Genomic DNA, 24,261 nt, shown 5'->3' with positions numbered 1-24,261 from the left:
TTTCATTTACATATTTTTTATTATCTTTCAACCTCACTTACTCCTGCTTTAGCAATGTCCTACTCCCCAGGCACCCAGATATTCTTATTTTTCTGGCTCTAACTGGACCCATCTAGGTTACGCCTTAAGATTTTGGGCCCAGCCTTTCATTAATGCGGTAAGAGACAAAAAACTAGTAGAAACAGTGGGTGCCTGAGGGGCTACAAAGCACAAACAAGTCAGCTACCATCAAAGAGGTTGTTCATTTGTTGACTAGTTTCAGAGAGAATCCTCCAGCTGAGCTATTACTGAATAGTCTAAGAAAGCAATTACACTGCATGTTCACATACAGACATGTTCTACATTTTCGAGCCAAGACTGAACATGTGTAACTATTAGTCAGTGTCTGCAGCTTGTGGTTTTATCTTCTCAGCAGCTTCAAGGACAGACTGAAGGCTCACTTTGTCTCCAAATTCTCTCTCTCGATGCTCCAAGAGAACACCCTAGTGAGAGGGAAAGGAAAGAAGTGCAGTGATTCCTTTTTATATGGGGATACATTTAAATAGAATGCAGTATTTAGGAACTCAAAAACGTTGCTGTTTACTTTCTATCGGACTGAGAAACAAGGAGTAAAAGACGATATGATCCAATTTCTCAGATACAGGATTAATCAAGTCAACCAAACAAATATATGAGTTTCCCCTCATATTACTTATGTTAGGGCACGTTATGCAAGGATACATGTTGTGGCATTTTCTTATAAACTAGATAAACTCTTTTTACAGTACATTCACACTTCCATCTCAGGAAGATTAGTGCAAATACAAATTTCAAGTAACCTGATCAAGGCCATGGAAGCACCATTAGTAGGGCCCTACCAAATTCATGGCCAGGAAAAACGCGTCACGGACTATGAAATCTGGTCTTTTGTGTGCTTTTACCCTAAACTATAAAGATTTCACAGGGGAGACCAGTGTTTCTCAAATTGAGGATCCTAACCCAAAAGGGAGTTGTGGGGGGAGATCACAAGGTTATTTTAGCAGGGGGTCACAGTATTGCCACCCTTATTTATGCGTTGCCTTCAGATCTGGGCGGCTGAGGAGCAGCGGCTGTTAGCCGGGCACCCAGCTCTGAAGGCAGTGCCCCGCCAACAGCAGCGCAGAAGTAAGGGTGGCAATACCATGCCATGCCATCCTTACTTTTGTGTTGCTGCTGGTGGCAGGTCTGCCTTCAGAGCTGCGCTCCCGGCCAGCAGCCACTGCCGCTCTCCAGATGCCCAGCTCTGAAGGCAGTGCCACCATCACCAGCAGAGCAGAAGTAAGGGTAGCAGTACTGCAAACCTGCCCCCGCCATAACCTTGGGACCCCCTCACAACTCCTTAAAGACCCCTCAAAATTACAACACTATGAAATTTCAGATTTAAATAGCTGAAATCATGAAATTTACGATTTTTAAAATCCTCTGACCATGAAATTGACCAAAATGGACCATGAATTTGGTAGGGCCCTAACCATTAGGCTCTAAGCACATTTAACCAAACAGCAAGTTAGAAGTTCCCATAACACATAGATATAGCTAAAACAGATTTACAGTAGACTGTGTATACATGACATTTGTTGCATACTTTATATAATTATTTATACTCTGGTAGCACCCAATCTTCGGCACTTTCAAGACAGACACCCCCACATTCTAAATCTTGCTTTGACGATCTGTGTGATTACTGAACAAGCAAATGTTTCTTGGCAGCATCAATTACCCGGGACTAAATTTCCAAAGGCGACTAGTGATTTTTTGGGTGCCCAACTTGAGACAATTTAAAGGGGGCCTGATTTTTAGAAGGTGCTGGCATGCTACCTTTGGAAATTTAAGCCCAAGTTTTTTGCTGTTTTAAATCACAATTTATAAAGTCTGCTACATATTTATCTCCATATTCTTAAATTTTACAAAACCATTTGATAAAATCATACTATACAGTAAGTCTTTAGGATGTTATATTTAAAGATGGACCCCAAGTTGGATCTAGAGCTGATTTTTTCCAAAATGTGATGAACTATAAATCTGGATTTAACCACCAAGCCCATCTTTCAGGTATATTGTACTATGTTGTTTTGTAAACAAACCGAGGATGGTTATCAAAAATGTGTATCAATCATTCGTTCCATACAGCGTTTGATTTGAGTCAATGTCGTCATGAAATCTTTGTTTGTTTAAGAACATGAACAAATAGCAACAGTATTTAGGACTGAGGTTTCCCACCCCCACACACATCATAACCAGTAATGGGAGAAGATCACTTATTTGGTGCAAAGTCACCCCCAAAATTTTAAGTTAAAAATGAGAAGTCATTACCAGGGGCACATCCACCAGCTGAGTGGAAAGTTATGTGAACTGTCAATTGTAATTTTTAAGAGAATGGTAGCTCATCAGTGAAGAGTAGCAGATGGAAAAATCTCCTTAATGGGTAAGTGTCAGAACATTTGGAAGTGATTATAAGAGATTTGTTTTCAAGGGCAGCAAGCTGATTGAAGTTTGTGTCAGGCATTGGAAGATGTTCTGTGAACATCACTGCACAAGACAAGAGATGCCCCAAGCCCACAACTAGAACGTAGTGCAGGACAGAAATTAGTGGCTGACTGTGACCTTGTCATGTTCTAAGAGTAAGGGGCTAAAGCAGGAGGCCTTTGGGCTCTCATAGGGGCATGAAGGAAACTGAAGGGAAGAGGGGGATGAAGAAGTACCTGTTTCCCAGCACCAATCACATAAACTCCTCCCAGGATGAAACCTTCTCCTTCCAGGTTACCACTGTATCCATTCTTCCAAGCGCGAAGAAAGTTCTGCCAAACTCCTAAGCGGATAAGACCCATCGACAGCATTTTTCGCTTGTGAGGACCATAGAACTTTTTCTGTAGGACGACAGAAAGAAAACTCAAACAAGAAACAACAGTGACAGAGGAGACTTTCCTAACTGTAATCAAGGCAATCAGCTAGCCTCTGCATCCAGAACAGTTTCTAACAAGTAATATTTGGGTATACAGAACTGAATGATGCCTTTAGTAATCTTATCAGGACAGAAGTTCCTTTAAAACATTAAGAGGTCATCTACTTTCCACACCATCAGCAACATCCAGTTGTTTTTGTCACTGCTGCCATTCCAGATTTATGGAGCTGATCAACCTACTACATTCACTTCCTGGACATCTTGACTGCTGACATCAACAGCGTGTTTTTGAATTAACAGATTTGTTTTGAACTACTTGGCAGGACTCCCTCTAGAATAGGCTGTCTTTTTTCATGTGCTGGAAAAAAGGGACGGGTTGCCACCGCTCACCATTTTATTACCAGTCTCATGATATTGTTTTTCCTAAAGTCCCTGCTTTTGGAATCTTGCAATTGAGAGACCCTGAGCTTTCACTCAAGGAGGCTGTTCCTAGACCTCAGTGTTGGAGAGATATGTTGGGAAACATGACCCAGAAAGATCCAAAAACAACAGAAGGCAAATAAAAGAACCATAGATCATGATTTCTAAACCTCAAGATTTTGAGGGTGACACGCATGATTTCTGAATTCTTGTGGTTGGCAACAGCATAAATTTTCAGTAAACATAGCAACAAGCAATTATATTATTACCATTTGCGCTGCAACATGAACTTATCACACCCTTCTATTTTATTGTTTTTAATACCAGGATAATTATCCGACAGTGCATCCCAGTGCAAGAAAAGAGAAAAATAGTTGGCAGGATCTTACTGTTTGCTTAGGTGTGTGTGTGTGGGGGGGGGGGGGAATCATGCAAGAACATGTCAACAGTACACAGCAGAAAGACAGCTAAGCTTGTAAACTGAGCAAATTTATATATAGAAAATCTAAGCTGATTAACTTCTTTAAGCTACAAAAGGCTATTAAATCAATTTCCAGATACCTAAGTTTCATTCAGGCCACACTATGCAGATTGCTTGAAAAGGCTTGGTGGATACAAATGCTGACTCAAGAAAGCTTAAAACAAACAGAGCAATACAAACATACCTTTTCATCCAGAAATATTTCCCCTTTGAAATAATGCTGAAAATCCTCCACTTCAGTCCCAATTTTTTCTTTCACTACAGCATAGAGGGGGACGCCAAGTTGGTCGAGCTGAGGTTTGAGAGAGGAAAGCTCAGAAGCCTCCTAGAAGACAATGAGTGTGATGCCAGGTTTAACTACTGGATGGAAGCCTGCAAGACTCAACATTTGGCATGTAACCACTTAGGTGGATGGTGGCTAGAGGTGCAAAGTGGATGCAATGAAGTGTAATAAACAGGGCATATGAGTGAGTTCTAGTCCTAAGCCTTCTATTGGCATAGAGACATCTTCACCAGAGATGAAGGTGTGATTGCAGTGCGGGCAGGTATATGCATACTAACTTTAATCTAGATGGTGCAGCTAACAGTGGGTATGTATTCAGGTTACTGGCCTGTGCGAAGATCCATGCTACTGCATATTCACTGCTATTGTTACCCATGCTAGGTAGATTAAAGCTAGTGTAGGTATGCCTACCTCTCTGCAATCACTCCTTCATTCACAGTACCCTTACTAGGGCTGACTTCACTAGGAGAGGGGGATAGTTTTAAGCATGTATTTGCAAAAATCCTAGCAAAGGCTAAAGCAAAAGTCTTAATTAATACTATAACTTGCCTTGTCCATGCTAGGATTTTAGCATTTATTAAACACACATTCTTTCCTAGTGAAGATATGGCCACTGTGTGCAAGTCACTTAGCCTCTCTGTGCCTCAGTTTCTCCACCTGCAAAATGGTGAATAGGCATGTGTGACGGGTTGGATCACAGAAACCCCCTTGGGAGCTGCCCCCCGATGTGCAAAGACTACCCCTGCTTCTGTTTTCCCTGCCAGCTCAGGACTCCAGCACCCTGTCTTGCTGAGCCAGACACTCCAGTCTGCTGCAACACTGACCCAGGGTCTGAATCACTTGTCCCAAAGCTGCAAGTTTACCTGAAAACAGCTCACAGGAGTGTGCTTGTCTTTAGCACTCAGATGCCCAACTCCCAATGGGGTCTAAACCCAAATAAATCCGTTTTACCCTGCATAAAGCTTATGCAGGGCAAACTCATAAATTGTTCGCCCTCTATAACACTGATAGAGAGATATGCACAGTTGTTTGCTCCCCCAGATATTAATACATACTCTGAGTAAATTACTAAATAAAAAGTGATTTTATTAAATACAGACAGTAGGATTTAAGTGGTTCCAAGTAGTAACAGACAGAACAAAGTAAGTCACCAAGCAAAAATAAAATAAAATGTGCAAACCTATGCCTAATCAAACTGAATACAGATAATCTCACCCTCAGAGATGCTTCAGTAAGTTTTTTCTCAGACTGGACACCTTCCAGGCCTGGGCACAATTCTTTCCCCTGGTACAGCTCTTGTTCCAGCTCAGGTGATAGCTAGGGGATTCTTCATGATGGCTCCTCTCTCCCCTTTGTTTTCTTCCACCCCTTTATATATCTTTTGCATAAGGCAGGAACACTTTATCCCTCTGGGTTTCCACCCCCCTCACTGGAAAAGCACCAGGTTAAAGATGGATTCCAGTTCAGGTGACATGATCACATGTCACTGCAAGACTTCATTACTCACTTGCCAGCACACACATATACAGGAAGACTCACAGGTAAATACAAGTATCAGGGGGTAGCCGTGTTAGTCTGTATCTACAAAAACAACAAAGAGTCTGGTGGCACCTTAAAGACTAACAGATTTATTAGGGCATAAGCTTTCGTGAGTAAAAACCTCACTTCTTTGGATGCATAGAGACTATGCATCCGAAGAAGTGAGGTTTTTACTCACAAAAGCTTATGCCCTAATAAATCTGTTAGTCTTTAAGGTGCCACCAGACTCTTTGTTGTTCAGGTAAATACAGCCATCTGCAGACAATGGGAGTCATCAAGATTCCAAACCCTCCTTAATGGCCCACACTTTACATAATTACAATAGGCCCCCAGAGTTATATTTTATATTTCTAGTTTTAGATACAAGAGTGGTACATTTATACAAATCGGATGATCACACTCAGTAGATTATAAGCTTTGTAATGATACCTTACAAGGGACCTTTTGCATGAAGCATATCCCAGTTACGTTATATTCACTTATTACCATATTTTCTCTAAAACTATCCGTTACATTATAATGACTTATTATCAAGTTTTTATAAAACCATATAGACTGCACAGTGTCACACCATGAATGTACCCTTTTCATGCTGCAGATCAAAGAGTACTATGCAGCTTTTATTATACAAGGAAGAGGTAAAAAATGAGTTATTTTTTCTAATGTATACAGTGAAACTGTGTTTCTTCTGCATGCACCTTCAAGATACCAGCAGTTATGCTGCTTTATGTGTCCCAGGCAATGTGATATACTCCTGGGGGAATTCTGCGCTACTGTGCACGTGCATAATTAATGAGCCATATGAGCCTATTTTTAATTTTTTGTGCAGAAAAAAGCTTCTGTTGAAATGTTGCTGCGGTTCCTCTAGACTCAGACTCATAAGGGCTAGTGGGGGAGGACAGACTGGGGCAGGGGTTGAATGGGAGTGGAGGCACAGGGCCACATGGGGGAGGAGGGTGCAGGGCCACATTGTGATGGGGCAGGGGATGCAGAGCTACATACGGACGGGAGTGGCTGGGTGGGGGCACAGAGCCACATGGAGATGGGGGAGTGGGTGTCTGAGTGAGGGTGGATGGACACATGTGGACGGGGTGCAAGAACATATGGAGACAAGGGCACATGTGCCTAACTGAATGGGAGAGGCTGAGGGGAGGGGGGGGGGTCAGCCAGGGTCTGCATGGGGGAAGCTCCCTAACAATCCCTCCTCATCCCCCAAAGAAACCTGTTCTATATTTTTCCCACCCATATCCAACAACCCTCCAAGTTCACACCCAGGATCCTTCCCAGCAATTTACTTCCCTCTCCTTCAGCTTTTCCGTTACCCTTGACTCCCCCAAGCCTTTGCATTGCTTCTGAGGGGTGCGGTAAATATACTTCTGTATTGTAGTTTAAGTGAATTATTACTCAGAGTTCTGTATTAACATGCCTAGTAAGGAATTTATTTGTCAAAAAACATTTCCTGAATCTTTTTTGTTGTCTGTATTGTTACAGTGTTTGACAGGTATTTCGAAATAAATGACCAAAAATAATTGAAACTGGTGTGATTATAGTGTATTATTTTGACAAATAAAATATGCAGAATTTTAAAATATTGTGCACAGAATTTTTATTTTTTTGTTGCTTAATTTTTAATTTTTTGGCATAGAATTCCCCCAGGAGTAGTGATAGCAGCAGCAACACTAACCCATCTATGGGTTTTCCACACTGCAAGGGAAACTGTAAAGCAGTTTGTGGAGGGGGAAAGTTTTTTCCAGCATCTCCTAGCCTCCAGTGCCAGTTCCAATAGGGAAAAGGTGTGACAGAGACAGTGGCTGAGGGGCTTTTGTGCATTTTAAGGGAGAACATGGCCTTTGCTATGCAAAATAACTCCGACACCAGACTTATTGCTTAAAGGGCACAATCTGCATACAACCAGTTTATGAGGAGAAGCGACTGAATTGCCTTGACTGAACAAAGTGTTGCCATAATTTAGGGAAGATATCAAGAGTTCCAAGTAGAACACTCAGGGGAAGGCAGATGGCAAAATCCACAGACATTGCAAGGCAGATGTCAACAGGCCAGAGTGAGTCTGTGTAAGGGTAAGGGCAGAGCTCCAATCTGCTACTGCCAATCCCCACACAGAAAGCTCAGAGGAGATAAAGAGAGGAAATAAGTAAGCATGAATCAGCCCTATGACAGTCAGTGAGTAGGGGATGGGAGGTATACCTAATACTCCTATTTTTGAATATATCCTTTAGGGAATGTAGTAAAGGCTTCTTGCACTCACTTCATCACCAGCCTCCCCCACCCCCCCATCTGTTTGCAAAGTTCTGTTAATTCTTTGCTGTTTACCCTAAAATCAAATACTTGGACTCTCTTTCTACAATAATTAAGCAAACCTCCAAGACAACTCAGCATGCACCAGCCACCACGGAGTACTCCCTTTAAAGAAAACCACTTCTCTATTCCATGATAGTTGTCTAAAATTCTGAAACATGATGCTGCAGACCATTACTGTAGTTTTGCTTATAAAAACAAAAAGCTCCCCCACAACCAGGAACCCATGTACCCCTCAGTAGCTTGGGGGTGGGAAGCCCTACACATAGGTGGGGGAACAGAGGCAGAGAAAGAAGTCAGAGTCTGCTTGGCTTTTTTAAACTCCCATCAAAGAGGATAATACAACTGTGCCCTGAGCAAGGCAACATGTGCCCACGCAAGAGAACAAACCACTCCCTTGGGCAGGGTATGCACCTGGTCGGTCTAAATGAGAGAGGGAGAGCAGACTGAACAGCGGCAATTCCCATGCAGGGAGGAGAACCTGGCTCTGCCCTTCCCTGCCAGCTAGCAAACCAGGTTTGCACCAGAAACAGATTATTTCCACCCCCATCCACCCACAGCAAGAAAGGTGTGACCAGTGAGAAAAGTCAGTGTATCACAGTTCCCTCCTTGGTCTGCTCATGGGGTGGTGCAGAAACTACACCTCACCCCTTACTCAGGACACAGTGAACATTTGCAGCTTAGCCTATGGCATTCAGCATACCTCTGGCCTTTTTGCCCACTTAAATCACTGTATAATCATCTGCAAAACTAGGGTTACCATCCGTCCAGGTTTCCCCGGACATGTCCGGCTTTTTTAGCTTTAAATGGCCGTCCGGGGGGGATTTCTAATAAGGTAGAAATGTCCGGGATTTCCCCCTTCCCCTCATGCAGAGTGCAGTGCGGCTGATTGGACGGCTGTACCTGATTGAAAGCCGCTCGTAGCCACTGGGGCCTCTAGCAGCCAGAGTCACTCCCCCTCCCCCGCAAAACAGAGCCTTATTTGTTTGGCTGCACATGGAGCCCGCAGCTCTCCCTCGGCCTGGGGGGGGGCAGGCAAGGGACAGGGAACGGGTGGGTTAGATTGGTCGGGGATTCTGGGGGGGCTGTGAGGAGAAGTGGGTTGTGGGGATGTATCATCCCTACACCAACCTAATGAAAAGTTCCATGAGGAGGTAAGGGTCACGATGGGACACTTGCCAGGTAAACAAATCATGGCCTTATGTAAGGCCCCCTGGTGGTCTAGGATTATATAAAATGAGGTAAACAAATCATGGCCTTATGTAAGGAACGGTTGAACCAATCGGTGTGGGGCTATACATGTAATAAACACATGATTCTCCTTCTTGTCCAATCCGTAGATGTGTGATTATAGCCTAATTGTGTTATGTAATGTTGAGAAAAACTATAAAAGAAAGCTTGTAATAAACAGGATTCGGATTCAGCCTGCAACCACAGTGGTCGTGTGCTTTATCTGCTCCGCATGGAACCCCACAGTGGGTATAGAGGGCAGTTGGGGCAGTCAGGGAACAGGGAACGGGGGGGGTTAGATTGGTCAGGGGTTTGGGGGGGGGCTGTCAGGAGAAGGGGGTGTAGAGAGCGGTTGGGGCAGTCAGGGGACAGGGAACGGGGAGACTTAGATAGGGGATGGGGTCCTGGGGGCAGTTAGGGTGGGGGGGGGAACGGGTAGGGGGATTCTGAGGGGGGCGGGAAGTGGGAGGGAGCGGGGCTAGGGCAGCACCCCATGTCCTCTTTTTTGATTGTTGAAATATGGTAACCCTAGCAAAACCAATGGTTAAACAGTAGTTTTCTCTTCTACGTCCATCTCAAGGGTAAGCTTCTCCCCAGTGCCCCTAGTGAGAACCACAAGGAGTTGGTGGGAGAAAGAAGAAGTAGGCTGTAATAAATGTGCTAGTCTCTAAGGTGCCACAAGTACTCCTGTTCTTTTTGCGGATACAGACTAACACGGCTGCTTCTCTGAAATAAGGTAGAAAGAGCAGCAAGAGACTGACAGTGAGTTAGTCTCAGATCACTGACTTTTCCTCCTAAGTTGGCAACCTGCTCCCTCACGTTTACATAGATATTTTTAAGATTCATATTAAAACTTGGTTAAAAGAAGTACAATTTAATACAGTGAAGACTGCTTATTGTCAGGGGACTGGACGGTTTAGGGGATACATGATGGTATACAGAGCTTTTCCCCTCTAGGTCACTGGCTCAATTCTACTCCAAGTCCACACGGCCCAATTCTCAGAGCACTAATTTCAATGGGATTTGTGGGTGCTCGCCACTTATAAGGGGGAGGCCCATAGTGTCACTGCATCATGCTGTTGCCACCTGATGGCCCACAGCTTGGGACCTGTGTGAAGCAAACGGCTGGTCTTAGCCCCAATCCTTGTGGAAAGACAAGTATCCACATGTCTTCTATACAACCCCACCACTACAACTGAAACCACCGTTGGCCATCTCACCAGAGAAGGCAAAGATTAAGGAAGAGATTCTCAAAGGCACAAGTCAGTGGTAGCTGGGTACCTAACTGTCTTTTATGTCTTTGAAAAATCTCTCTCCCTTCCCCCCAGGGTGACAGGGAATGTGGCACTCCCTGGTGGTGGTCCCCTCCAGTTCAGAATTGAGGTCTACTGTTGAGGCAATGGGTGTGAGGGGGGTGGAGCTTACTCTGTCCCTCCCTGCACACTACCTGTTACTCCTGAGAGAATTCTGTACCAAAAATTAAAAGTTATGCACCCAATATTTTAAAATTCTGCAAAATTCTGGAAATTTTGTCAATAAATAAATGTGGCTCCAGCACGGTAGTGGGGAGCACAGGCCACTGGCTGCACTGAGGTGGGAGATCACCTTGAAGCCCTCACCTCCCCACAATACAGAGACTCGGCAGGGAGGCTGCACCTGATCCTCACACAGTGCAAGGGCTGGGCCTGCCCCAGAAATGCCCCGGGGCTCTGTTCCTCTGTGCCAGGTGTGGGTGGGCAGGCTCAGCCCAGCAGGATACAAGTGTGGAGGGGCTTAGTGTGGGGGGATCCAGGTATGGGGTGAGAGGTTTCTGTGTGGGGCAATCTGGGTGTGGGTGGCTCAGTGGGAGATCTGGATGCACAGAGGCTCGTTGGGATGTTCAGGGTGCAGGGGCAATGGTACTCTGCAGGGGACCCAGGTGAAGATGGTTGGGGCTCAGGAGGTGGGGAGGTCTGGGTATGGGGGTCTGGATGCTGGGGGATTGGGGTTTGATGGGGTGGGGTCCAGGTGCAGCTGGTTGGGGATAGATGGGGTAGGGATCTAGGTGTGGAGGGCTCAGCGGGGTCCAGGTGTAGGGGGGGTAGGGCTTGTCAGGGTGAGGGTTCGATGGGCCTGCTTAATGGGGGAGCCCCAGCTGCTGCCGAGGGGATGCCACATGGTGGGCTCCCACTTCCCCCCACCCTATCCCCTTTTCTTCTCCATCCCCCTCCCCTCACTCCCACATTCCCCTCCCACCTGCCCTATTCCACCCCCACTTCCTTCTCCACTGCCTCTTCCCCCCACCCACCCCGTATCCAGCCCCACCGCGGGCACTAACTGATGCACAGAATAGAAAACAGGAAAGCTCCCAGCACACAGAAGGGGAGCACAACTGGCACTAGGACCCAGGAGGAGTTCAGCTGCAGAGTCAGTGGAGCAGAGACACAGCCTCCTTCAGCTGGGCAGCTCTGCCTTTGCAGAATGGGGGGGGAAGTGGCATGTAACACCCATGTGGGCCCCCCCCATGCTTTGCCTCTATTTGGAGGGGGCAATCCCCCCAAAAAAATGCACTCATGGTTGCCACCCACCCCACCGTTTCCCTTTGCTTCCCTGCCATTTTATGATGGGAAACACACAAATCTGCCAGGGTGGTGGGTGGGAGGAGAGAAGAGGGGAGGGAGGGGCATGGCACATTTTGTCCCACAGAATCCCCCCAGCAGTAAGGACGTGTTCCATGATCATAGTATTTCAATCTGTCTCTCTCTTTCCATGAGAACTAAAGTCACTGACGCATACAACACTTTCCAATATTATGTAGTGTAGGGACTAAGCAACAGATTGAAATACTATGATGTAGGGACTAAGTAGACCCTATAATTAAATGGTTGCTAGACTAATTGCTCTGTTTTATTAATTGGTGAGTAATAACATAATTGCTAAGGTGGAAATAGCCTAATAAGTGACCAAAATATAAGGCAGGTTTTACATTCGGTAGAGTATCGAACAGATTGTGAACAGCAGGCTTTTCCTTCCTCCCTTTGAAAGAATGACTTTAATCTCCAGGATTAAATGAAACACTGACTTGAGCAAGTTGGTGATAGATGTTTCCCCCTCCCATGCAACGCTGCTGTAGTACCTGCAAGATTTCTGCTAGTCCGTTTCTGGGCTTCTCTTGACCACAGACCACCTATCTAGCCAAATTTATTTTGGATCTGTGGGGCCAGATTCTCATCCCGTGTAAATCAGCATAACCCCATGACTCAATGGATGTATGCTGATTTACACCAGCTGAGAATTTAGCCCATAATATTGACAAATGGAGACAGAGATAAACGAAGCTCATTTTCACCTGGGAGCAAATCTGGGATTGGAAACAAGATTTTCAGATATGCAAAACTCGTGCATTAGCTGACTGCCTCCCTGGCCACATCTAACACAAAGACACGTAACTAGAGCAAAACTCTCTGAATTAACCCCAAGCCCATCACAATACCTCTCTGCACAAAAAGCATCCAGGTCTCCGCACAGCCATGATCACTGCACCATTCTTCTTCCATAGCTCACCTGCCTTGAATGTTCTCTCTTCTGCTTATAAGGGAGAAATAGCATGAATTATGGCATCTATTTACATAACTACAACTTCTGATGAAGAACACTAAGCATGGTGAAAGATTCCCAGTTCAGTATTCCATTTGGTTTATATTCTAATCAAGACAGAAGGGGAGATTTTCAAAGTGTATTTAAATTCCAATTAAATATATATATAAAAAAGTCCATTTTAAAGTATCAGTTTTATTAAGATCCCTGAATTTATAGCAATTTTCAAAAACAGGTATGAATGGTCATCTCTAGTTTTGCACATGGGAGTCAGCTCCCAGCTCTGCCAAACATCCTAACTTTCCGTCCCCTGCTTGGTTGCCTCCAATTGTATTTATTAGTGGTGCATGTTTTGAATAATATTGCTTATGTTCTGAAACAAGAGCTATTGCCACAAACAGCAGCCCATCAGTTTGTGCCATACAATGAAACCCCTCTCATTTTCAGATTTTCCACGGTGTTATACAAGTTTTGTGCTACTATAACTCTACTGAACTCAACAGTCAAACGTAAGCAATGCAGAATCAGGCCTTATGTCTGGACATAGCATTATAGTGTATAAGTTACTTCCCGCTCAAACACAAAACATCCTCTTTCAGTCCTCCTGTGTACATCTGTGAATTAGGTGTCAATGTGTTCACTTGAATTTTTCCCCCCACCCTGGAGTAACAGGCAATATTAATGATATTGAAAACTCTAAAGAGGCATTCTCTGTTTTAACCTCTATTGACTCCTGCATGTGACTTTGCACACCTGAATAATACTCCACCTTGTTTTGGGCTTTTGTAATAGAATTAAACTGCACAGCACCTTGGGGAAAGGTTTTAAATTTTTTGTTTATATTTACTCCGAGTCTGTTTTCACCCTTTAGCTCCTATCACAGGAATCGGCAACCTTTGGCCCACAGTCCACCAGGGTAAGCACCCTGGCGGGCCAGTTTGTTTACTTGTCACGTCCACAAGTTCAGCCAATTGCGGCTCCCACTGGCCGCGGTTCGCCGCTCCAGGTCAATGGGGGCTGCGGGAACGGTGCAGGCCGAGGGATGTGCTGGCCGCCGCTTCCCTCCACCCCCATTGGCCTGGAGCAGCGAACCGCGGCCAGTGGGAGCCGCAATTGGCTGAACTTGTGGACGTGACAAGTAAACAAACTGGCCCGCCAGGGTGCTTACCCTGGTGGGCTGCGGGCCAAAGGCTGCCAATCCCTATCCTATCATCGGGCATGTGATGGTTTGGACAGGCTGGAAAAAAGTGCTCTTTGTGAAATAAGCAAATCAACAGGAAAAAAACATTTTGTATGTTAGGCAGAAAAATTATCTAGCTGACATGAAGAATGATCAGAAAGCAGCGGAGTCTGCAAAAGACGACACAGAAACAGGGAACTGTAGAGGAGGCCACATGGCCTAATGAAGAGAGCACCGGATGGGATTTAAGAGGCCTGATTCTATTCCCAGCTCTGCCATTGGCTTGCTAGTTGACCCTGGGCAAGTCACTTCACCTCTCTGTGCCTCAATTTCCCTATCTGTAAAATGAGGATAATAATACTGATCTCTTTTGTAAAGTGCTTTGAGATATATGGATGAAGAGTGCTAAATAAGAGCTGAGTAGTATCATCATTCATCTGGCAGCCATTAACTCAAAATTAGATGCATCTTATTTTTCAGAGAGGTCTGTCACTTCAAAACCATCCTTCCCCTCTCAAGAAGAGTCAGCTACTTCCCACACCATTTACTGAAGCAGGGAAAGACAAGAGTGGTTTGATGCCCTCCCTGACCTGCTAATAGATAGGGTATAGCCTGGGACAACTATCTCTTCCAAACACACTCCACTTGTCTTAGGAACCTTTGTTTTCAACCCTGGCCTTAAACGGTAAGATTAGCTCTACCTAGGTACTTTTATAAACTCCATGTAGAGTGTGAGCTCAGATTTCCAGAGGAATCCAATTCTTACCTTCTCCCACAGATTTTAGCTCGGTCGTCTCTAAAAACTCCAACGAGGCTGCTTCCGGTTTGGAGAGAAACAAGTCAGTGTTAGCAAGAAGAATCCCTGTCACAGCTACGCCAATAGCCCCAAGGCCGATAGACCACATCCCCATGGTGAAGAGCTCCAAGTCTGGCAGGGAAGACATTTCTGGAAATAAGAGGAGGAAGAAAGAATTATTCCAGCTGCTGGATAGATTCCAAGGAGAGGGGAGGGAGAGTTAAGAAAAAGGAGTCAGCCAGTGGTGCCCAACCTTATTATACAGGAGAGCTACATAAACCTAAGCACAACCTTGTGTGGGCCAAACTGATTCTACATATTTTAATAAGATTTAAAGTCACCTGTATTGATTTATATTTTAAGTTCAGCTTGTTTTGTATGTACACCTCTACCCTGATATAACACGACCCAATATAACATGCATTCAGATATAATGAGGTAAAGCAGCGCTCCAGGGGGGCAGGGCTGCGCACTCCGGCGAATCAAAGCAAGTTTGATACAACGCAGTTTCACCTATAATGCGGTAAGATTTTTTAGCTCCCGAGGACAGCGTTATATCAGGGTAGAGGTGTATTTAGATAGGTTGTTTCTATGTACAGTATTGTCTATTTATATACCTGTGTAAACTAAAATGATGTAAACATGATGACAAAACACAAATGAATTGATTAGTATATTGTGTTGAAGCAGGCTGTGGTCCTTATAAAATACTTTGGGTGGGCACCCCTGGATAACACCTTTTGGCATAGGTAAAAGGATGGTCTGATAGTTAAGGAGACCTACGTTCAATTCCAGCTCTAACCCAGACCGCCTCATCAGTAAAATGGGGTATTGTTACTTCCCTTCCTCACAGGGGTATGAAGAATAAATACAGCCTGCGAGGCAATCAGCTATTATGGCATTCTGCTGTGTAGAATGATTGTTAGAAAAGGGATTCCCTAACTACAGTAACAAAAGATGACATTAGGATTACTCAGCAATGCATGTTAAGCCATTACTGTAAAACGTGACAGACAGTTTAAACCAGTGGGTCTCAAACATTTTTATTGGCGATCCCTTTCATATCGCAAGCCTCTGAGTGCGACCCCTCCCCAAATAAATTAAACACCCTTTTTAATATATTTAACACCATTATAAATGCTGGAAGCAAGCAGGGTTTGGGGGTGGAGGTTGACAGCTCATGACCCCCCTTGTAATGACGTCGCGACCCCCTGAGGGGTTCCAACCCCCAGTTTGAGAATTCCTGGTTTAAACCAAAGGAACGTTGATAGGGCTACAATGGGCCCTGCCTTTTTTGGTCTTGATATTTTAAAAAAGTTCAGAGGATTTTGCAAGTATGCTACAGTGCATCTATGAGAGAAAGAACTACAGAATGTCAAGATACAGTTCAGCACAATTGGCTGTCTCTGCTTCAACCCTAAACTGAAGCTGCAGAGTGAGACAGAGCAGATCTGTCAGTTTGGAGCGCTGATGCAAAAACATCTAAGCCTCTGACATAATTCAGATCACTGTATATGACCTAGCCTTACAAATATACTCCAGACAGCACCTACTGCCCATTAAGGCCTCTGCAATTTAGCCTTGATAACTAGATTCCATTTATCACTTTGTGCAGACATGTCAGGAACAAACAACTTAACCTTAGCCTGGCTGGTTGAAATAGATAAAGCTGAAATGGAAACAAATTGTTCTGACAGTCCCAGAGGCAGCCATCGGATGTTATGAACATATCTGCACCTCACCACAATGTTGGTGCCACTCTCTTTGTAGCTCAAATCATTTTATTAAAGGCTAGACATATCCTCCCTGAAGGGCCCCAAACGCCCCATTTTTACTCCTGCCAACATTCAAAGAGTCGGCCCAGGCTACCGCTCCTGGCAGTAGTGTTTCAGTGAGAGAGCAGCAGTTGTGAACTTTGCACAGAAGCAAATATAAGCCTGTCACTATTGAAGGGAATAGTGGAATCCAACCAATGAACTGAAAATGGTACAGAAAAAAAATTGATTGGATTTTGTTGGTTATGCATCAAAGTTCTTTGAGGATGGAGATTCCCTGACACCATCTCCCTCCTTCCCCTTTAAAGCTAGACTCTCAGTTAGAAGTGGTAAAAATCCTAATTCTAGAATTGCTAATATTTGCTGCAAAACTTAAAGGAATTTGGAAGCATTTAATCATCGTTTTGTTTTTCTTGTGCTGCATTGAGTCTCAGCCTCTTACATATCTTGTATTTCAGGACACCGAATGGGAGACAAGGCCGGTTTACACAAACGTAGTGCAGATAAGAGAGCAAGGTCTAGCCAGTTGCATCTCTTCTTTCCAATACAGAAGTCTTCACTTGATGTTAACGCAGATTTCCCCTGTGTGGGTTTTTAGATGCAATGGCTTTTCAACCTAAGGCCATATCGTGACAGTGATTTTTAAATTAGTGATCACCTGTTGAAACTGGCCAGCCAGTGAATGTAGTTTACTAAGGCTATTTTAGAAATGGTCTGTAAAACTCTGAAAAGAAATTCACTGAGTCAGAGACCAACTCATTATACAAACTGCTAGAGCTTGTTTGTATAATGTAACCTGATATTGCAATAAGTATTGAGAGGTCCCTTGAGAGATAGGATTTTGTTGGTATCCCCACTGATCCATCACTCTGCTCCACTGAGCTTGTCCTTTCTATCATAAATTAAGAAGTCTACTCTTTAGGTTTGAGTCTGGTCTGGTCCTGTGTAATTAATTATTACCTGTGTGGGTGGTGAATGGTAAAAGTGGAGGATAACACCCACCAGCTCCTATCTTGCCAGACAGGAGAAGTATTGCACAATTCTTGATTCCTCAGATGATTACTGCTAGTGGCTGGGGCAGATTATCTTTCAAGAACAAATGTAAATTTAAAAAAAATTTCCCCACGAACCACTATCATGTCTTTAAAAACCACGGTCAGATCAGCAGCAGGTATAAATGGAGCTATGCTGATTTATACACACTTCAGATCTGGCCTGTAGTTTACAATTCTATAAGGAGTGATTTTCGTTCCAATAGAAAGGACAAGCATTAGCCTGGACCAAGAGACAAAACTTTTTCAGCTGTACTGGGTTCATTTTGATGTTTCTTTCTTGGCTAACAGAAAGGCTGTTCTAGAGAAACTAAGAGCAAACCTGCTGATCAAACAAACAGGGGCATGGAAGAAATAGCTCACTCCACAATAACATGAAACTCCTGCTTCTGCTCAGCTGAGTGGCATCAACAAACATAATGCATATATACAGCAGCAACTACCATGATCAATAAAACACTAGCAGACAGAAGAGCTTGAGCCCTGAAACATCTGCCCTACTGCTTAGAAAGTTAGAGATAGTTTTCTCTTTAGTCTCACTGCCCATATGCTGTAGCATTGCTTTCTCTATTTCCACAGATCAGTTGCAGCTCTTGTAATGCCTCTCAAAGTGATCCAAAGCTCCACAATATTAATGCTTTTTGATTCAAAGCCATGAGGAGTTTTACATGTAAAAACCCCAAAGCATCCCATAATAGCAGACTGTTAATATTTTAGAATAATGCACTCACCAGAACCCATGGGGCCAGTGTGCTCATACACCTCACCAACTTTAACACTTGAACTCCATTTGAATCAGGAGAGAAACGGGAATGGTCCAGGGGAGAAGGCAGACAGCTACTGTGTGCTACTGCTGGTCCTGAGGAGGTTCCTTAGGCTGTTCCTCCTAAAGAAGGCAGATTAGGTGGGCAGGACTAGGCAGGATTCCAGCAAGGAAACCTTTATGTTACTGCCAGTGCGTAAGTCAGAACGTTTCTGAGCAATACTCATCACATCCAAATGCGGCTGGATTACAAGATAACAGCTGTCCCTCAAGAGATGAGACTTCTTAAAAGGTATTCCGTTTAAGATGCTGAGAAGTTGAAGTAATCTAGGTTATAATGTTATTCTCTTAGGTAGTGGTGGTATGGGAGGGTCACAGGCAGCCCAAGGGAACACCATAGCATTGAGGAGAGGGTTCTGTACTATAATGCTTCATGCAGAATTGTTATTGAGGATTTTTAATGGTAAATATTCAACTCCTCATGTTTTGTTCATGTTTTAACCTCCCCTCCTCCATGGACTGATAAAGCAATTCTGTGACTCTGGAAACAATGCAGCGCTATTGGAAGGAAGGTTCAACAACATACAAGACCAAGTTTTCAGAATTGGCTGCCTAAATCACACAATTAACCCTACTGTGTATGCGTCAGGTTACCAGTATTGCCTGAAGCTTCCATTCACTACAGAGTGACAGGTACTGTCCATTCACAGATATTGTCGGGGCCATTGTATGGATTGAATGATGACAGGATATATGATTTGTATGATAGAGACAGTTTTCTTTAAAAAGTATGCTCAATCAATAACTCCCTCCCCCCACTCCTTTGTTGGGATCTCACCTGGCTCCTGATGCTGCAGCCATATATTTTAAGTTTTGTCTACAGTATGCAATTAGCCATCTTCAAACAGGCTTGTGCTCAGACCAGAGCAGGTGCAGATAAATTGTTGGTTAAAATGCCAGCTAATGCTCTACAATGTATAATTTAGTTGTGAATAAGCCTCTTTTGTGTGTGCCTCTATGTGTGAAGAAACCAGGCTAACACATGGTTCTCTAACTTTAATTAAAAAAAAAAAAAAAAAAAAAAACCAAAACAAAACAAAAGAAACCTTTCCCATATGGACAGAAGAGGAATTGAATTAAGTGTTATCACGGCCATCTTTAAACAATTACTTTTGCAATGTATCCATGGCATCTGCAGGTGAGATGACCGCACCAGAGCATAGCCACTAACCTTCACAAACACACATGCGTAGCCAGCTTTCTATAAGTCTTGTGCAATAAGAGTTTATTTGATACTACCAGATCTATTGTAGACTGTCACTTTTTCTACCACAAGCATTCAGAGATGCAACATAAAAACAAATGAGACAACTGAAGATAACCTTTTAACAAATTGTTGAGGTGTGAACATAAGTGGTTCTCCCACCATGGAGAAGATTTTTATTCATTACTGTTTAAGAACTTTCTCCTTTTAGCAGGTCATTTCCTGCATCAAGCATTCTGGTCAGCTAGGCTTTTATACAGCACTCATCAGCATAGCATCTAGTCCAAGAGAACTCCATTGTGTCAAATAAGCAATGCTATGTTCCACCGTTCTTTCAAAGAAAGGGACTTTGAGACCAGATCACATGGTCTAACAGCATTCTGTCTCTTTATAAAGACTTATGTTAAAAAAATCCCTGCTCCCTGGCTTCCCAGTCCCCCCGGGGAAAACATCAGCAACAGCAGATCTAGCACGGCCCTCTACCCCTCTCACTTATCCAAAGTTTCCAAGCCCCACATGTGGTATTCAAAAAGTGAATAATAATGAGTTAGATACTATGCTAGGGTGAATGCAGAGCTCTGCTCAGCCACGAAGTGGAAAAATCCTCATAACTCCTAGGTGGATGTGAAAAGGGGAGAATTGGCAGTGTCCATCTAGCGGGATTCTATGGGCTTGATTTTTAGAAGAGCTGAGTTCCCCAAACTCCAACAGGGGCTGCAGGAGTTCTCTGTACACTGCAGAGCCAAGCTCTGTGGAAGCTGGTGGATAGGCAGGAGCATAGGCAATAGAACTGTAAACTGTGCAGAAACACTGTTCCCAAAAGGCTCTCTTCTCCTGCTTAAATCCTGTAGTAGCTGCCATGAGTGCAAATTCAGATTGAGAATTTCCTTCTTTTGCCCTGTGCCTTTTGACCTTTGTGAGCTTGGCTCTACGCTTAGGATTTTAGCTTTAGTGTCTGTCACAGTCTCCAAACCTAGAGCACTAGCAACTGTTTCTTTTGTAAGAGGGAAGAAAGCTCTGTTAATTATTGTTGCACCATTTCTATTATCACTGTTTGTGGTGTACCAAGTAGGGCCTCATTGTTCTAGGCTCTGTACAGACATGCTGTAAAGAGATAGTCCCTCACAATCAAGGTTGTGACAATAAACAGATGATGACATGCACAAATAGCAATAGGAAGGATGAGGTAACAGTAATGTGCATAAACTGACATGGTGATGTCATACAAGGTCTTAGGGACCTTGCACTGATACTAAAAGGGTTCTGATGAGGCACTGTTATAGTTTACATCAAATGTATCTAGCATCTCAGATCTTAGCAACACAGTATAAACTACCCTTTAACAATACCTAGAATCCCCCTCTTTTCCTTTTATTACTTCTGTTGTTCAGCGTACATATTGTCTAATAAGAGGGAGAACAACTAGTAATATAGAAACACCAGAACAGGTAAAATAAGTCATCACAAGAAGTACAGCCAATAGAAGTAGCTGTTAGATTTCAAGGCCACTGTGAGATGAGTAGACTGGTGAAAGGATTATAGCATCAGAAGTAGTTCAGCCAATCACACAAATGACTTGAATTCATTTTTATAATGCACCACTAACACATCAAGAATGGAGATCAGTTTTGCAATCATACAAAAGTGATGATAAAGGGACAAATTCTGCCCTCAGTAACACTTTAAGGAACAGAAGCAAGTCCTTCAGAGCGGGGATTGTGTCTTTTGTATGTTGCACAACGTTCCATGGGCATTTATGGAGCTACACACGTATTTATTAATCAAAGTTCAAGTCCTTTGCTCCTTGATACAGGACTCCAATGTCAGTGCCCTGCTGACACATGTCTGTCAATCAGTAACACAAAGAAAGCAAGTTTTACCTCCACCTCTTTCTTCCTCAATCCAACAGGCTTAAACCCTTTTAAAAGACAATTCCAAATCCAGTTTTATTGGAGAGCAATAGCTCCTTACTCTGATACTTCAATCACCCATCTGAATCACCTCAACAGGTTTCCCCCAAACTCCTCCAGCAACCACTGCGAAGCAAAGAACTTGAGCTTTGAAGCTGTAGCAGATTTACAGATACCAATGTTTCAAGGGCAAGTCAAGATGCCTTCTTGCAGACTCAGCACTTGGCAACCAACAATCCATTTCCATACAATTTCATTGGGGAAAAATTAAATTAAGCAATCTGGTCTGGTTTTCAAATACATGAAAGTTACAAATTTACTACCAGAAGCCCAAATTACTCCAGAACACAGGTATACCACACAATGCTAGTGCATCTCTCTTCCCCGCTGAGATCTTGCGTAGAAGCCATTGAACTGGAACTCAGGAGATCTGGGTCCAATTCCAGTTCTGCTACAGATTCCTTATGTGACTCAAGGCAAGATCATTTAATCTCAGAGTCTGAGCTCCCCATCTGTTAAATGGGGCTAGGAATACCTCCTTGATCCTACCTGTTATCTGTCTTGTCTGTTTAGATTGTGAAATCTAGCCTGGGATCCTTGCGTACGTTTTGTGTTATCAAAATAGCCTTGGTCCCACACAGGAAAGATGAAGCTTAGCAATGTTGTGGATTTACTGTAGAGCAAGGCAGACATTGCTGCTAATGCACCTCCACTTACCCAATACGTTTGCACAAGTCCAGCCTGTCATCACAATTCAGGTCACCAAGGGTTTATCTACTACACTGCTCTGCTGTTCCCTCCTCCCAGTCTCTACTGTTTCCTCAATCGCTCAAATGATAAACATGTCAGCTTCCTGCTGGCCGATGATGAACCCCTTTGCGAAGATACAGAATTAAATCAACCAGCGTCAAGCAGATTTTCCAATCCGATCATCTGGCCCCACGCTAATTAGACAGTTAGAAGCCCCGCCTAAGAGTCAGCAAAGGAGGGTCCCGGCTTTCTTTGGGGAGGCACTGCAAGAAGAGATCGCCCCCACCGCACCGACCTACAATTTCCAACCCGCCCCCCTTTGTGCTGTATGCAGCTCTGCAGGATCATGCTTCAGCCCCCCTCCAACCTGACTTGCGGGGTGCAAGGGGCAGAGTCAGGAGAGCCAGCCGCCCGCCGCTCCTTGCACTTTCTACACCCGGGCTCGCCAACCCGCTCTCCCCAGCAGGGACTGGGGCTGCTTAGCCGCGGCCGTCAGGCTGCAGCCCTCCAGGCACAGCAGCGATCGCTGGGCCCGCCAGCCCCGGGGTGGGGGAGGCCGCTGTTACTCACACTGGAGCTGCATCCCGGCAGCGCACGTGCGCAGGGAAGCCCCAGCGGCGACTCCTCCCTAGTCCCTCCCCAGCACCTGCGAGCCAGGCCCTCGCCTCGGCGCGTCCGCAGACAGATCGCTTGCAGCCCCGGCGCGGCGCGGCATTCCCAGCCTCCCCGCAGGGTGGTTAATCAACATCACGTGCTCCGATTCCCAAGGCGGGAGAGTCCCTTTGCAGCGCGCCGCCGGGGATTGCCGGAGTGTGTGTGCGCGCGCGTGACTCAGCAAGACAGGGGGGTTAAAACCAGGGAGAATGAATGCGTTGTTCTGTGTGACGCCTTAGGAACATGGCTTAGCTGAACCAAGCACCAAGAAGAATCGATACCTGCACAATCTGAAACCAGAGAACCAGCCTTAAATCCATCCGCATTCAGCAAAGCATTTAATGAGGTGTTGGAGTCCCATTAAGCCTCGATTTACAGTTAAGCCTATGCTCAAGTGCTCTGTTGAAAGGGATGGGCATGGGAACAGCCATAAGTGCTTTCATGCTCAACACACTCAATGAAAACCTTGCATGTTGATATAGTCTTCCTTATGCCGTTTAACACTCTATGCATCCGAAGAAGTGAGGTTTTTACTCACGAAAGCTCATGCCCAAATAAATCTGTTAGTCTTTAAGGTGGCACCAGACTCTTTGTTGCGTTTAACACTAGTAGTTTGTACCTAATCAACTCTTTGCATAATAAACATTTCTCTTGGTCTCAGCCATACCACACTGGAATTACGGAAAGCTCTTTTTGATAAGTAAGATGACAGTATCTCATATTTAAGAAGGCAAAATGAGTAAATGCCCTTCATAGAGTTTTTTTATTATTAAACAAGAGCTTTTTCTCTCTTCAGTAGGGTTACATTAGCTGTCTGAGGTGGTGGAGGGCAAGATTTATTTTGAGAGTTTTCACTGGTGAATTTCAGTTTATTAAAAGTGGAAAGAGTGAAATCACTGGTTTAAAGGCAAAGGTAGTGTATTCCAGTATCCATTAGTTAATACAATGATAGTTGCTTCTGAAATGCTTACAGGTAGATTCAATTATTCAATAGAATATACTTCCTCACATTAATCAGCCAGTAATGTGTCACAATGTTTAATAAACACTGACGTCCCCCAAGAACAGAGACTTCTAATTGCTTGTGGTTATTAAGCATCACCCACACCCAATCCAAGTGCTTATCCTTAGAGCCCTGTGCGGACACAAAATTTGTATCCACATATGATCTGCGATCTGCAAACATGGTCAGGCGATATAAAGCGGATATCCGCAGATTTCCAGGCCTCTACTTATCTTCACTAGTGAGTTAATATGATGTACAGTTTGAGTGTTCTCATGAACTTGACCCCTGTCCACACACAAATGCATCAGTCATGTGCAGTTGTTGTAACTACACAAGTTGTGTGGCG

General features: G+C 44.2%; 1 protein-coding gene across 5 annotated transcripts; it reads right to left on the bottom strand.

Annotated features, from left to right (window-relative positions):
- PRXL2A (peroxiredoxin like 2A) lies at positions 1-23,008 on the bottom strand. Of its 5 annotated transcripts, none has more exons than XM_034776379.1 (6): positions 22,828-23,008; positions 14,712-14,891; positions 12,662-12,756; positions 4,006-4,146; positions 2,721-2,885; positions 1-482 (listed from the first exon to the last, which is right to left on the bottom strand). In XM_034776379.1, exons 2-6 carry the CDS (start codon positions 14,887-14,889, stop codon positions 375-377), a joined length of 687 nt encoding a protein of 228 aa, XP_034632270.1. In that variant the 5' UTR covers positions 14,890-14,891; positions 22,828-23,008; the 3' UTR covers positions 1-374. The 5 variants fall into 5 exon arrangements, with proteins under 5 accessions (XP_034632270.1, XP_034632272.1, XP_034632271.1 ...); XM_034776381.1 differs by lacking the exon at positions 22,828-23,008 and adding an exon at positions 22,555-22,574; XM_034776380.1 differs by lacking the exon at positions 22,828-23,008 and adding an exon at positions 22,055-22,191.
- Between the last annotated feature and the right edge of the window lie 1,253 nt (positions 23,009-24,261).

This window comes from Trachemys scripta, chromosome 7 (genome assembly GCF_013100865.1).
Source record: "Trachemys scripta elegans isolate TJP31775 chromosome 7, CAS_Tse_1.0, whole genome shotgun sequence".
Classification (NCBI taxonomy): Eukaryota; Metazoa; Chordata; order Testudines; family Emydidae; genus Trachemys; species Trachemys scripta.
This window is presented reverse-complemented; position numbering and strand designations above follow the sequence as displayed.

Excerpts from the sequence above, each read along its gene's own strand:
- PRXL2A (XM_034776376.1), bottom strand. Across the intron at positions 12,757-14,711 it reads GCTAAAATCTGTGGGAGAAG|CAGAAGAGAGAACATTCAAG; the intron begins GTAAGAATTGGA and ends CTCCCTTATAAG. Across the intron at positions 4,147-12,661 it reads GATGCTTTTTGTGCAGAGAG|GAGGCTTCTGAGCTTTCCTC; the intron begins GTATTGTGATGG and ends ATTGTCTTCTAG.